Source organism: Gigantopelta aegis, chromosome 9 (assembly GCF_016097555.1).
Source record: "Gigantopelta aegis isolate Gae_Host chromosome 9, Gae_host_genome, whole genome shotgun sequence".
In the NCBI taxonomy this organism is placed as follows: Eukaryota; Metazoa; Mollusca; class Gastropoda; order Neomphalida; family Peltospiridae; genus Gigantopelta; species Gigantopelta aegis.
Window position 1 is genome coordinate 1599864 of NC_054707.1, and position 16415 is coordinate 1616278.

The 16415-nt window shown below is 35.0% G+C and overlaps 1 protein-coding gene across 1 annotated transcript in view; it reads right to left on the minus strand.

The window, feature by feature from the left end:
• Nucleotides 1–16415, minus strand: part of LOC121382066 (serine/threonine-protein kinase greatwall-like) — a 51090-nt gene that overhangs the window by 13897 nt on the left and 20778 nt on the right. The window contains exons 6-9 of the mRNA XM_041511547.1: nucleotides 12828–12916; nucleotides 9964–10043; nucleotides 6876–8822; nucleotides 1274–1466 (exon numbers count right to left, since the gene is read on the minus strand). Coding sequence (XP_041367481.1) covers nucleotides 1274–1466; nucleotides 6876–8822; nucleotides 9964–10043; nucleotides 12828–12916 — 2309 coding nt within the window. The remainder of the gene's footprint in view (nucleotides 1–1273; nucleotides 1467–6875; nucleotides 8823–9963; nucleotides 10044–12827; nucleotides 12917–16415) is intronic.

Below are 16415 nucleotides of genomic sequence, written 5' to 3' on the forward strand. Positions count from 1 at the left end.
CTTATACATGATTAAATCAATCAGAGAGATCTTATGCATGATTAAACTGAATTATTTACTGACATCTGTAAATGAAAGTCCAAACTGTGAATCATAGATATCTTATGCATGATTAAACTGAATTATTTACTGACATCTGTAAATGAAAGCCCAAACTGTGAATCATAGATATCTTATGCATGATTAAACTGAATTACATGTGTATTTACTGACATCTGTAAATGAAAGTCCAAACTGTGAATCATAGATATCTTATGCATGATTAAACTGAATTATTTACTGACATCTGTAAATGAAAGCCCAAACTGTGAATCATAGATATCTTATGCATGATTAATATTATTATTTTCTATTATAAAACTCTGAATGCATTATATGTAAATAATAATTTCCAGAAATGACAAAAAATTATTCCCTTTCACAAACAAAAAACCCAAAACAAAACAAAAGACTAAAATTCTGTTATGAAAAATGGTAACACCAAGAACCAAATTGTTGTAATACAGGGCTCGAACGTAAGAATTTGTCTTCCACATCAAGTTTTAAATGAATTGCAATAGGGGTTACAGCCAACTGATGGCAATTTTGAGCCTGCCTATGGCATTTTTTTTTTTTAAGTGACTTTTGCAGCAAATACAAATGACTGAAAGGTTATTTTGCTGTATGTAGACATATTTCAAATGTACAAATGTTAAATATTGGCAGATAATGAAACCAAGTGAATACATTTTCTATTGTTGAGGAGCTTTACCGACTGCACTTTTGTGCCATCGGTGATGCTCACTACCTACAGCAATTCATATTTCAATGTCAGTGCCATCGTTAAGTTTGAACCTGTAATGTTCCATTCAACTAGTTTGGTTATCCTGTATAATATACATGGCAGGGTGCGGAATTTAGCTGAGTCGGCAGAGTGCTCTCTTTAGATGCTTGTCGCAGGATCGAAACACCTCAGTGGATCCATTCAACTGAATGTTTTTTTCTCATTCCAACCAGTGCACTACAACAGGTCAAAGGTTGTGGCATGTGCTTTTCTGTCTGTGGGAAAGTGCATATAAAAGATCCCTTTCTGCATTAATTTTTGTTTAGCAGGTTTTCTCTGATGACTACACGTCAGAATTACTGAATGTTTGACATCCAATAGCCGATGACTAATTAATCAATGTGCTCTAGTGATGTCGTTAAATAAAACAAACTTACTTTTAATATATATGGCAAATATTAAATTAATGTACAATTTTTCTCGTTAACTTGCTGACAGGGCAAGACCTACCGTGCGGTTTATGAAGAAGGATTTCTGGTGCCAGATAGTCCGGAGTCCCTAGAATCCTCTTTTCATCCTGCAGTTGCTGCTGGCCACGTCTGACACTTTTAGGGGTTCTCAGCGGAGTCTTACCAGGTGTGTGGTATGGTGTGTACAAACCTTTACCCTTGCTTATACTAGAAGAATGGTGGTAAGACATAACCTGAAAACAGATTGGCCCAGTTAGAAGTTTCAAATAGTTAATTTAATATAAATTTTAAATACAATCAAGTAAGAAACATACATCTGCTATTAGGTTACCCAGTGTTAAACAAAAATAAATATACAGGGCATCTAGAATTTTTATAAAATCCACTAGCCATGGGATCAATGATTTTAAAAATTTACTATCCATGATTAAAAATTCACTAGCCCTACTTTACTTTAAGTTAATACAATTTTATTAAATAATAGTAATAATCAGATATGTCACCTAAAGAGGGAGATAGAACTTAAAAACAGTAATATTATGGGTTAGGGTGGGGTCAGGATATTCATATTTACAAAATAGACTTAACTGCAACATTTAACAATAATGTTTTTCACTAGTCGTCGGGCATATCAATAGTAGTTATTTACTAGCCTAACATTGCATATCACTAGCCACTTGAGAAAGGCTACCATAATCTAGAAGCCCTTATATAGGACCGAGTGGATATAAAAATTCAACAACTCCATTGTTAAGAAAATCTACAATTGCATGGTATACATGTATCTAAAGAAATGCTTCACTTCAATCTAACAGTGATGTTTCAATGATTAATTATAAAAACTCATAATCGACTGTCACTGTAAAAATGCAGGGTTTGGATTTGTTTCAGTAAGGGATCTTTTATATGCACCACCCCACAGACAGGGTTGTACATACCACAGCCTTTGATATACCAGTCATGTTGCACTGGATGGAATGAGAAATAGCCCAATGGGCCCACCGACGGGTATCGATCCCAGACTGACTGCACATCAAGCAAGTGCTTTACCACTGGGCTACGTCCCGTCCCCTGTTGCAAATTTTGAAAGCAGTTGGCAAATTTTATTTTAGTTTGACGAAATAATTTCATGTAATACTTGACATTTTTAAAGAAACTAACTGACAATTTGTGCAATATTTGAAGTTTAATTTAGACAATCTGGCGGATTATTTTACTCACCCAGAGTTAGCTCTGTTATTAGTCTGAGGTGTCTGTCACAGTGAACAGAACAGTTGGTGCAGTCCACATAATTTAAATACTTCTTTTGGACCATTGAGGGGAAATGATACTATTCAGTCAAAATTTAAATGTCATTACACCTTGAAATTTTCACATGTCATAGATATATCCTTATATTACTGGAATGTCCCCCCAAAAATCATACAATGTAGATCACCTGACAAAATATTTATCCACATACCATAAAGTGAATAGGTGTATGAATCACTATGACGTTTCCTTTTTTTCGTGTGTAGTCTAATTAATCATGTTTTATATCCATTAACCATAGTTAATTTTAAACATTTTTGAATGCAACAAAGAAAGCAGTAGTTGTGCTGCTTAACCCTTATCCTACCGCATTCTTTTTGCTAAATTTAAAGAATTTTCACCTGTTCTACATTTCTAGTAATTTTATTAAAATCCATGGACATTTTAACATGAAATTACACCCATATGTACCATTATGATCCACCTACGTAATGATAGCATTTTGTAGATGGTTATTTTATTTATATTACCATGGCAACAGCTGCAAATTTCAATATACCATTTTTTATTAGAATAATAGGCTGCAATGCACATACTGTCATCAACGCTTTTTTGTAAATTATGAAGATAATGTCCAACATTAACTATTATACATTTTTAGTAATATTATTAAAATCAATTGACATTTCAGCATGAAATTACACATATATATACTAAGAATATCCACCTACATAAGCTAACATTTTATAGTCAGTCATATTATTTATGTTACCATAGCAACAGCTGCAAATTTCAATATACCATATTTTCATTAATAATTATGAAAACTTTAATTAAAAACTAATATTTTTCTTTTAATTTAAGTCTATGCTGTGATTTATTAACCATACTGCTTCATGTAAACAAAAAATTAAGTCGACAACCACGGTTTTTCTGAAAAATAGGGTCAGATGCGCATTCGGCTATCAATGCATTTTTGTAAATTATGAACAGAATTTCCAACATTAACTATTATACATTTCTGGTAATATTATTAAAATCAGTTGACATTTCAGCATGAAATTACACACATATATACTAAGAATATCCACCTACGTAACGCTAACATTTTATAGTCAGTTATATCATTTATGTTACCATGGCAACACCTGCAAATTTCAATATACCATATTTTCATTAATAATTACGAAAACTTTAATTAAAAACTAATATATATTTTTTAATTTAAGTTTATGCTGTGATTTATTAACCATACTGCTTGATGTAAAGAAAAAATTAAGTCGACAATCGTGTTTTTTCTGAAAAATAGGGTCAGATGCGCATTCGGCTATCAATGCATTTTTTGTAAATTATAAACATAATTTCCAACATTAACTATTATACATTTCTGGTAATATTATTAAAATCAGTTGACATTTCAGCATGAAATTACACACATATGTACTAAGAATATCCACCTACATAACACTAACATTTTATAGTCAGTTATATTATTTATGTTACCATGGCAACAGCTGCAACTTTCAATATACCATTTTTTATTAATAATTATGAAAACTTTAATTTAAAACTAATATTTTGCTTTTAATTTAAGTCTATGGTGTGATCTATTAACCATACTACTCAATTTAGAACAATAATTAAGTAGACAGCCAATTTTGTTTTTGAATAATAGGGACAAATGCACATACTACCATCAACGCATTTTTGTAACTTGTGGACATTGTGTCCAACATTACCTAGACAATAAAAATATGTATACTATCTCTATATCTTTATATATCTTTGTCAAATGACACAAGATTTTAAAAAAGGTATATGCCCTTTCACTTCCTGTCATTTTCAAATGAACATTATTAATTCTGTTACCATGGTAACCAATGCAAAAAGAGGAACCGTTTCCCATATGAAATGTTTTAAATGAATTTATTTGAATACAAATCACTGTATAATGATGTAATAATAAGCTCCCAGCTGTTTACAAGCGAAGGGTGAAAATTGTGGATTCTGTTACCAATGCAAAACAGAAAATAAATTTCCAAAAAATATCATTTTCAAGGACTGAGAAAAAACAACAATGTATAGTGACATAATTGTACTATGCCTGTAGAAAAGATATATGAAGCTTATTAATTCTGTTACCATGGTAACCAGTTCAAAACTATGTTACCATGGTACCCAGATCGAAACTGTTACCATGGTAACCAATGCAAACTATTGGTTACCATGGTAAGGTATGTAAAACTTAAAACTATTTTCTGTGCGCATGCAACTTTTGGGTCATAAGGTCAAAAGTAAAGGACACCAGTAATCAATAATTTGAGGGTACTTGAAAACTCCAGATCATAACTGCCGCTACTAGGTGGTTATGGGGTTTAGAATCTTTTTAAATTGGACACTTCATTTCATGTACAAACTTTAAGCAGCAGTTATCTTACTATAATCGTTCTAAAAATTATTAAAACGTATCCATTAATTCCCAAGATTTTAGGGTACATAATTTTACCCTTCATACCCTCTGGCAGAAACCCTGGACACTGATATTAGAATAATAGAAATAGTAAAAAGGATTTTATGCATTTCAGTAATTTATTGTGACACAAGATACTTGCAATAGTGCTTCACACGGTCACAATTGTAAAAAAAAAAAAAAATGTCCATTCATCTAAAGAATGTTTTAAACCCAAAGAAACAATCATCAACATGTGAGCCCTAATTAAAATTTAATATGTACCGTATACATGTGTATTCAGTGTTAAACATGATACAAAATTGATCTAAACGGTCACCTGAGTAAATTGCTGACCACAACTACCAAACACATGGAGTGCAGAGCACCCATTTTCCTAGGGGGATTGAAATGACCAAATTCATGGTTTTGGGTTTTCCATAGGTGAGAGCAACTACCAAATAAATTTGGTTGGAAATGGTCTAGTATTCCTGAAAACATAAGAGTTTAAATGCATTTGTGTATATGATAGATGGTTTAATGAATTTGTCTCCTACCTGAGGGGGCAGGGGACACGACATTAACGAAATTTGCAAAACTGATATTTGTATGGTATTCCTGGACACGACAATTGGCTTAATTTTCCCCTATTTGTGCCCCACCCTTAGGAGAGGGGTAGAATGTCCAAATTCACAAGGAGATGAACTCCATCCCCACCTAGGGGACATTCACAAGTTATATACACTGGTCATCTATTTGCCTTTATATATTATTTGAATACTATCCAGGCATAGCATTTCTGGCAAATGAGCTGGCCTAAAACCTTTCCACCATGTATTTCCATCATTTTACTCTGACACAACACACACACAAAATCCTTGGATCCGCGACTGGTACAGTATAGTACATGCTTTAATCTATTTCAATAATAAAAACAAAAAACCGGTGGCGCCACATAATTATGTGTGACACGCAACGAGAATGTTTTGTGATTGGTTATTGAAAATAATGTAGGTCAAGGTATTCTTCAGACTACTTCAGCAAATATTCGTAACCTATCGTTTGTAATTCATTTTTTAAAAATGAGAACAAATATATATCCACTCAGTAGTGATTAATACCAATGTGAATGTTGAAAAGGAAAAAACTGGCAGAAAAACAACACACAACAAAACAACGACGAACACCGACAGGGATCGATCCACCTACTGATGCAAAGGCCTAACTAATCAGCATTGTCGATGTTTAACATGTTTCTGTTACTAAAATAAATTAATGTATAAGCTTATTATCATTCAGTACATGTTTTTATTAATTTTTAATAACTTATTTTCATTGTGTTTTTTTTTCTATTTACCCTATGTCGCAGAGGACGGTCAAGCATTGCTAGGTAAATCGTTTTGACACTGCGGTTATTCGGGGATGCCCGTCACGTGACTCAAAAATAATACGTCACACCTCTGCTGTCCACATAGCTGTTACTTTTCTATGAATGATGGACCGTCGACATAGTTCAATTATTTTTATAAACCATCATTAAGTGAGATATGGTGCTTATGTAGATGGTCCAATACAGTACTTTTAAGTACAAATCAAATGTATATATTTTCAGATAATACTTTGTTGGGTCATTAATTAGGTCAACCATCTGTGATCAAGTGCCTTTAAAATATTATGTAACGCTATTTTTGTCAAAATTTTAGACCCCACCCGTAACACCCCCCCCCCCCCCAAATTATTATTTAAAGCTTGGAAAAAAGTTTTAGTAACAAAAATGTTGTTACATAACCCTGTTAAATACATTTGGATCTACACCCACCCACCCCCTCAAGCCTAATATTTGAATGTCCCCTTAAGTTCATAAACTGGTTGAGTAATAGAAAATTGATCGGTTGATAACGGGTGAAATTACAATTAATTCCCAACTCTGTTATCTACTGACCTCCTCTGAGCCGTGCTCCGAGGTGAACTGCACATCTTTCTTGTGTGTTCCAGTCACTGCGGCCGACCAAGCCGTAGACCCCAGCGATGTAGCTCTCTCTGCGCTATTTGGTGTCCACACAGAACCGGTCCTTGGCCTCAGCGGTGTTTGTGACTGGTCGTTCAACGAGACATCCTCGCTGGACGTATTGTTGTCCTCCTTGCACCGCAGCCGCTCTTCACTAAACCCAAGACTGACCCACTCCGCGGATGTGCTTGACAACAACCTGCCATCATTTGGGGAAGTTATATTTAATGGTGTCTCTCGATCGTTCAGGGAAACCATCTTTAATGGCGTCTCTCGATCGTTCAGGGAAGTCATCTTTAATGGCGTCTCTCGATCGTTCAGGGAAGTCATCTTTAATGGCGTCTCTCGATCGTACAGGGAAGCCATCCTTAATGGCGTTTCTCGATTGATCACAGAAGCCATCTTTAATGGCGTCTCTCGATTGTCCGTCTTCTTGAGTCTGTGTTCATCGCCATACACCTTGACCTGACCATCGGCCATGCCACAACTCTGTGACGATGAAGCCTCTGACGAATGCTCAAGATGATCATCCACCAAATCGAAGCTTCTTTTCTTTGATCTGAAGTTCGTGTGACACCCTGGCACGATGCTAATATTATCAATACCTTGCGTCAGGCCCGTCCGAGCATTAAGAGGCTTTCTCTTTGACTTCAATGTCCGTTTTTTGGTGCCGACAGCCCTTGAAGTATTTGATTCTTCGCTAACGCTTGAACTGAAAGACTCTGCAGGAGCACTATGCCATCTTGGCAAAATACTGTGAAATTCATTGTCTGCAATCTCAGTAGAAGACTTGCTGTAGGTCTGTGGTGTATCATTACTGGACAGGCAGATATCCCTGACTTGAGGCGAGAGACCGGTACTTTGAATCAGCGAGACATCATCTGGAAGAATACGAGATCGCGATCTCTTGCGTGCCACTCTCCGACACTTCATGGACACATCGGGTGCGAATGGGAAGTCGGAATTACAGCTAGCAATTTCATTATCCTCCGAATCTGACGAAACCAAATTCTTGTTCTCTTCTTGAATTGTTCTCAGAAGAGGCAACTCGCCACTTCCTGGTTGCGAAAGCATGCTGTCGTTTACACGCGAGAAAGACCTGCGAGGACCAGGACAAAAGTCAGCGTCGTTTTCATCTTCAGAATGGTAGCTGTACCGACTACTCTGAACCGAAATATTTGAAACCAGATTTCCAGACACATTCACGGACGTCGGAGAACAAAACTCTTTTGTGCTGAAGTAACTCTGTTCTGAATCGGACATGGCATTTAAAATGAGCATGTGTTCATCGTCGCTTTCTTCAGAATACGATCCTTCCCTCATGCTCCGCAGATTCTTGGCTGCGTACGAATTCCACACTGACTCGTTCGTCCTGTGTAGCTGAGGGGTGTCATCTGAAAAGCTCTCCTGCCGTGAAGGAACTTTGCAGTGACTCTGGCACTTCCCAGAGCAATCTGTCGCCAACTCTGTCCGGTTTTCTTTTTCAGTGTCAGCATTTTCCACATCTCCCGGGAGACGGTCTTCAGCACCGAAGAACACACAGTTGTCGCTGGCCATGGAAATGTTGTGGCTGCTTCTACTGCAGTCGGAGATGCTTGATGACCGCCTACGGCGAGAAAAACTCCTGTCGTTCAAGGTCGAGTCCCAGTTGAGAGAATCCTGTAGCGTCGGTGTCAGACTCTGTACGGGTGGAGTCAGGCGGGCAATCGACGAACTGCTCAGCTTGCGGTTCAACATGGAGTTGAAGGAAAACCGTGACAGTGAGATGCTCAACCTTCTCTCACGAAGTGGCGTTCGGAATTTCTTTCTGGATCGGAAAACAGCCGGGGTGCCTGGACTCTCGAGAACTGATCTTGCTGGTTTCCTAGTTGAAGGCAAGTGCTGAAATGACCCAAGAATATAAATTACATACTTATTAACTGTTTACTTTTCAAAATATTTTTAAAATAAGTCTATTCTGCCCATATCGCCTTTATCAAATGTTCATAATTCCATAAATGTAGGAGCCAAAGGATTTTGTTCTGTCATTAATAATAACAGATTATCTGAGATATATTGTTAGCCTTTGTCTTTGTAAAATTTGGATTACTAATTAATTATTAAGACTACAAACAAACATGTTGTACATCTTTCAGAATATCCATAGTCTTTGTATTGTTTGCATTTTATACTGTATTATATTATACTGTATCATTTTATACTGTATTACTTTATATTGTATTATATTATACTGTATTATTTTATATTATATTGTATTATTTTATATTGTATTATTTTACTGTATATTATACTGTATTATTTTATACTGTATTATTTTATACTGTATTATTTACTTCAATTAGAAAAATACACTATGTCTGTGTTTATTACTAAAAATGACCTATGCATGAATTCCTACTGGTGACTTTGGCTGGATTATCCTACAGACGGTCACAGACAATTATTTCGTTGCTTGGTCTGGAGAGTCGGAGAAGAAACTCACTGATGTACACATAGGCTACTACATTCAAATAGCAGCAAGAGATCTTTTACAATACATCTCCAAATACATACCACAGCCGTATATCAGTGATATGCCACCGGCATTTGTCTGTTTGCCAAACTGTGATGACAACATATTTATTATCAACAAGTACTTTGGTTTATATGTGCCAAATGGTCCAATAATATTGTTTGTACGTTACACCAATGCATGACAATTTCTCAGTTATAATCTTTATTTTCCCAGTGACGAATGCCTGCTGAGGTAACAGATACAAGTACTTTTGTTTACAAATCGGTTTACAATTCAGAAACTGGTTACTGAGTAACATTGCTTTCAGCATTTACTATCAATCGAATTCCAGCCAGTGCACCACGACCAGTATGTCAAAGGCCATGGTATGTGCTATCCTGTCTGTGGGATGGTGTCTATAAAAGATCCAGGAGTGGTGTTGTTAAACAAAACACACTTTAACTTTTACTGTCAAACGAATAATTTATTTTTCCCATCTTATCTTATTCACTAATAACAGTTACTCACAAAGCGTAATCTCAAAGACAAAATCTGTCCAGGGGTGCGGAACTGATCATGAGGACTTTTGTTCAAATACTCCGAATGAGCTGAAAATAATGAAAGACAAAAAACATTCATGTTTAGAGTACGGTACACCAACCTAGTACTGGTTAGTACAGAACACGCTGCTTGGAATGAAACTAAAGTTATCATCCATTAAAGACTTTTGTAGGATATATCGATGACACTATAATTTGCGATATCTCCTGCGATGTTCTCCTAGGAGATGTCGCTTCTTATAATCTTGATTGGTCAAATTTGAATCACAAGACAATATTTTATTACGTCACTTTGTATGTTACAGCACTAAACCTATCATTAGTGATGTCACTAGTCATTCTGCTAGTTAATGAGTATACTGCTGCAAAATATAGTGACATTCAACCCACATTACTAACATTGTTTACATGTCGCAAATGTAAAGAATAATAATGGATGATGAAAAGAATACCCCCTTCATGTCTTGTGATATCATAATTTATCAGCACGAGTTGATAAAAGTATAAAAATCCTCAGCAAGCTTCGAATTTCATACTTTTATCAACTCGTGCTGCTCGGGGAGTATCCTCTGTGAATCACAAGACACTCGGGGAGTATCATCTATGAATCACAAGACACTCGGGGAGTATCCTCTATGAATCACAAGACACTCGGGGAGTATCCTCTATGATATGACAAGACACTCGGGGAGTATCCTCTATGATATGACAAGACACTCGGGGAGTATCCTCTATGATATGACAAGACACTCGGGGAGTATCCTCTATGATATGACAAGACACTCGGGGAGTATCCTCTATGATATGACAAGACACTCGGGGAGTATCCTCTATGATATGACAAGACACTCGGGGAGTATCCTCTATGATATGACAAGACACTCAGGGAGTATCCTCTATGAATCACAAGACACTCTGGGAGTATCCTCTATGAATCACAAGACACTCGGGGAGTATCCTCTATGATATGACAAGACACTCGGGGAGTATCCTCTATGAATCACAAGACACTCAGGGAGTATCCTCTATGAATCACAAGACACTCAGGGAGTATCCTCTATGATATGACAAGACACTCGGGGAGTATCCTCTATGATATGACAAGACACTCGGGGAGTATCCTCTATGATATGACAAGACACTCGGGGAGTATCCTCTATGATATGACAAGACACTCGGGGAGTATCCTCTATGATATGACAAGACACTCGGGGAGTATCCTCTATGATATGACAAGACACTCAGGGAGTATCCTCTATGATATGACAAGACACTCGGGGAGTATCCTCTATGATATGACAAGACACTCGGGGAGTATCCTCTATGATATGACAAGACACTCAGGGAGTATCCTCTATGATATGACAAGACACTCGGGGAGTATCCTCTATGAATCACAAGACACTCGGGGAGTATCCTCTATGATATGACAAGACACTCGGGGAGTATCCTCTATGATATGACAAGACACTCGGGGAGTATCCTCTATGATATGACAAGACACTCGGGGAGTATCCTCTATGATATGACAAGACACTCGGGGAGTATCCTCTATGATATGACAAGACACTCGGGGAGTATCCTCTATGATATGACAAGACACTCGGGGAGTATCCTCTATGATATGACAAGACACTCGGGGAGTATCCTCTATGATATGACAAGACACTCGGGGAGTATCCTCTATGATATGACAAGACACTCGGGGAGTATCCTCTATGATATGACAATACACTCGGGGAGTATCCTCTATGATATGACAATACACTCGGGGAGTATCCTCTATGAATCACACAAAAATTAATGTATGAATTACATCAAAGACCTCTGTGAAAAATTGTAATTTTGATATGAAGAAACATGTCTAATCAGAGGAATCCGAGTCGCATGCAACAAAACATTTATTGAAGGCAGTGAACATGACAGAATTATGAAGAGTTTTTATTGCATACCAAAAAATTGCACATTGTCGCAAAGGTCTGCAGTAGGCTTAAGAAATATTACAATAAAGATAAAACTGTCCAGTAATACAGATGAAATATTACAATAAAGATAAAACTGTCCAATAATACAGATGAAATACTACAATAAAGATAAAACTGTCCAGTAATACAGATGAAATACTACAATAAAGATAAAACTGTCCAGTAATACAGATGAAATGTTACAATAAAGATAAAACTGTCCAGTAATACAGATGAAATGTTACAATAAAGATAAAACTGTCCAGTAATACAGATGAAATGTTACAATAAAGATAAAACTGTCCAGTAATACAGATGAAATGTTACAATAAAGATAAAACTGTCCAGTAATACAGATGAAATACTACAATAAAGATAAAACTGTCCAGTAATACAGATGAAATGTTACAATAAAGATAAAACTGTCCAGTAATACAGATGAAATGTTACAATAAAGATAAAACTGTCCAGTAATACAGATGAAATGTTACAATAAAGATAAAACTGTCCAGTAATACAGATGAAATGTTACAATAAAGATAAAACTGTCCAGTAATACAGATGAAATGTTACAATAAAGATAAAACTGTCCAGTAATACAGATGAAATGTTACAATAAAGATAAAACTGTCCAGTAATACAGAAGAAATGTTACACATATTACAATTAACACTTGTCATTTAACCTGTAAGTAAAATAATAGCTTTTCTCATATATTAACACCACCCCATGCAAAATCTGCACTGAATTTAAATAAGTATGTAATCAAATTCACTCCAGCTTGAAACTACTGACAGTGACTGTTCCAAACAGTTTAATTGTACTAAGTTTATGTACAGGTGCAATAATATATTTAATGTTCACTGACCAATATCCACAGATATCTTTGATAAACCGAAGTCAGTCAATTTGATATGGCCCTGGTCTGTAATAAGCATGTTGTCTGGCTTTAAGTCTCTGAAACAAACACCAAAGACATGCACAGACACAGAAAACTGACAGATAGCAGTTAAATTAAACATTGTAATCAATGAAAATAAATATTTTGAAAACCATTTTCTCATGTTTGTAAAATGCAAACTGTTAGCAGATTCTGTCATGAAAAATTAAACAAAATATATATGTAATCTGTTAGTTAGTCAATGTTTTTGCCAGAAAGAAATTTTGGGGTATGGCACTATGGAATTGAATGCAACCACAGTCAACCGAGTATACGAGGGACCTCCCCCAGAAAGAAAATTGGTTAAGTTTAGGGTTAGGGTTAAGAAAATCATACAGTAATGATAAGAGTAATTAATTTTGGGTATGGCGCCATACCCGTTTTACCCTCTGGCAGAAACCCTGTTAATAGCAATAAATAATTATGTAACTCCGGTGGCTTGGGGTCAGAATCTCGCACCTCTATATATTAGGTTTATGTTCTGTGGTGTGCATGAGAAAGGTTGCGTGTTTGAGAGTGAACGTTTTTGTGTAAATGCCATTTTATGGAATGTATGTACATGTATTTATAATCCGTTTGTGTTTGACATACTTGTGTTGGAATGATCAACTGTACTGTGATGTACGCAGAATGATGTATACCGTCATATGTAAGCTATGTATTTTATTATATTCTGTGTGCATACTTAAGTATGAATAGATCATTTACAGTTTGTTCAATGAACTGCTGGGGACTTGCGGGAGTTAAAAAGAGAAAAGATGTCTTTAATTATTTACGGTCAAAACGGTTCTCAGTTTACTTTCTTCAAGACACCCATTTTACAAAAGAAAAATGACTGTTTATTCGTGTAGAGTGGGCGTTTGAATGCATTTGTAATTGTAATAATAGCCAATCTCGCGGAGTTGCAATATTGCTAAATAATAATTTTGATTATAAAATACATTCAATATTTAGAGATGACAATGGAAATTTACTCATTGTAGATATAACAATTTGTAATCTACGTTTAACTTTGGTAAACCTATATGGTCCAAATACAAATAGTCAGGATTTTTACAAGCATATTTTACAACAAGTGAAATTGCTTAATAATACATATTATCTACTCGGGGGTGACTGGAATCTGGTTTTAAACCCACACATAGACACACTCAACTACGTAAATATTAATAACCCAAATGCACACGAAGCAGTATTAGAGATGATTAGTGCATGAGCTAGATCTTGTTGATATCTGGAGAGACCATAACCCCGAACTTCGTAAATATACATGGAGGAGGAACACACCATTGAAACAGGCCCGATTAGATTTTTTCTTAATATCAAATTCACTATATTCTTCTGTAATAAACTCTAGTATACATTATGGATATAGAAGCGATCCTTCTATGCTAAGTCTTAAGTTCGAATTAACTGAAAATATAAAACATAATACCTATTGGAAATTTAATAACTCACTTTTAAAAAATAAATCTTACTTAACAATAATAAAAAACATAATTGCTAGTGTTAAGAGACAGTATGCTGTATTAGTCTACAATCTGGAAGCAATCGATAATATTCCCCTAACGGAAATTGATTTTCAAATTAATGACCAATTATTTTTAGAAGTTTTACTTATGGAGATACGAAGCAAGACGATTTCCTACTCATCTTATTTGAAAAAAGAAAATAGTAAACGGGAAGAAAAATTAATTGAAGAAACAGAATACTTTCATCATTTAGACTTTGAAAACATTAATTCAAAACGAAACGATTTAGAAAATTTGCGTCAAAAAACAATGGAATACATCAGATTGAGAGCTAGATGGATAGAAGAGGGTGAACGCATTACTAATTACTTTTGTAACTTAGAAAATAGAAATTTTATTAGTAAATCCATAACAGTTATTGAAAAAAACGATGGTTCTATTATTACAGATAAAAAAGAAATTATGAACGAAACAAAAGAATTTTATCAAAAGCTTTATTCTCCTAAACAAAGTATAAGTGACGCCAATCTAAATTATTTACTTTCATATCAAGATTTAAAACAATTAAGTAAAGAACAGGCTGATTCTGTAGAAGGTTTATTAACCTATGAGGAATTATCAAATGCATTGAAGCCCACAAAAAATAACAAAAGTCCAGGATCAGACAGTTTTTCTGCAGAATTCTTCAAATGTTTTTGGAAAGACATACCGGTAGGCTATTTTGTTCTCAGATCCCTTAATTATGCTTTTATCAGTGGTGAATTATCTGTTACTCAGAAACTGGGAATAATAACTTGTATACATAAAGGTGATAAACCGAAATGTTTTCTTAGCAACTGGCGACCGATATCACTTCTAAATGTTGTCTATAAATTAGCATCTGCGTGTATATCCGAACGAATTAAAGAAGTACTTCATTTTCTTATTAACGAAGACCAAACTGGTTTCATGACGGGGCGTTATATTGGTGACAATATAAGGATATTGTATGATATTTTGTATTATACTGAATCACATAATATTCCAGGAATATTTCTATGAGTAGATTGCGAAAAAGCATTCGACTCCATTTCATGGTCATATATACACACATATTGACTTTTTCGGATTTGGAACAGATATTAAACGCTGGATTTCTGTTTTTTACCAAAATATAAAATCAAGTGTTATACCGGTAGTTAATGGAAATGTGTCTTCATCATTTAATATATATATAGAGGCTGTAGGCAAGGTGATCCATTATCTCCTTATATATTTCTTCTCTGTGTAGAAATTCTTGCAGGACTTATACGTAAAAATAAGAAAATTAAAGGCATCTCAATAAACAATAAATACCTAATTTCACAGTGTGCCGACGATACTGATTTTATACTTGATGGTAGTAGAACGTCCTTTGAAGAAGTAATAAATACCTTGAATATTTTTTCCGAATTATCGGGACTCAATATTAATTATGATAAATCAGAGGTAATCTGTATTGGCTCTCTTAGGAATAGTCTAATACGATATTTACAAAATCTTAATCTAAAATGGAATCCTCCTTCATTTAAAGCACTTGGAATTATTTTTAGTACCGACTTGAATGAAATGTCCAAACTTAATTATAATTCTAAACTATTTGAAATTAAACAAATTATAAATACATGGAAGAGAAGGTTGTTAACACCACTTGGAAGAATAGCTATAATAAAATCTCTGTTAATATCTAAGCTTAGTTATCTACTTCTAACATTACCAAATCCATCGGAAACATTTCAGAAAGAATTGCACACAATGTTATTTAAATTTGTATGGAATCAAAAGCCAGACAGGATAAAAAGAATAACTTTGTGTAAACCTGTTAATGAGGGAGGTCTCGGAATGATAGACATATTTAACTATGCTAAAGCTTTGAAAATTACATGGCTACGAAAACTGGAAACCAAAGATCCAAAATGGAAACCTATTCTGTTTGCATGTTTTCCACAACTCCGTAACATATCTCTATTTGGTAATGATTTACCCCAGTTGTGCTTAAAACATGTACAAAAATCTATTTTGGAAA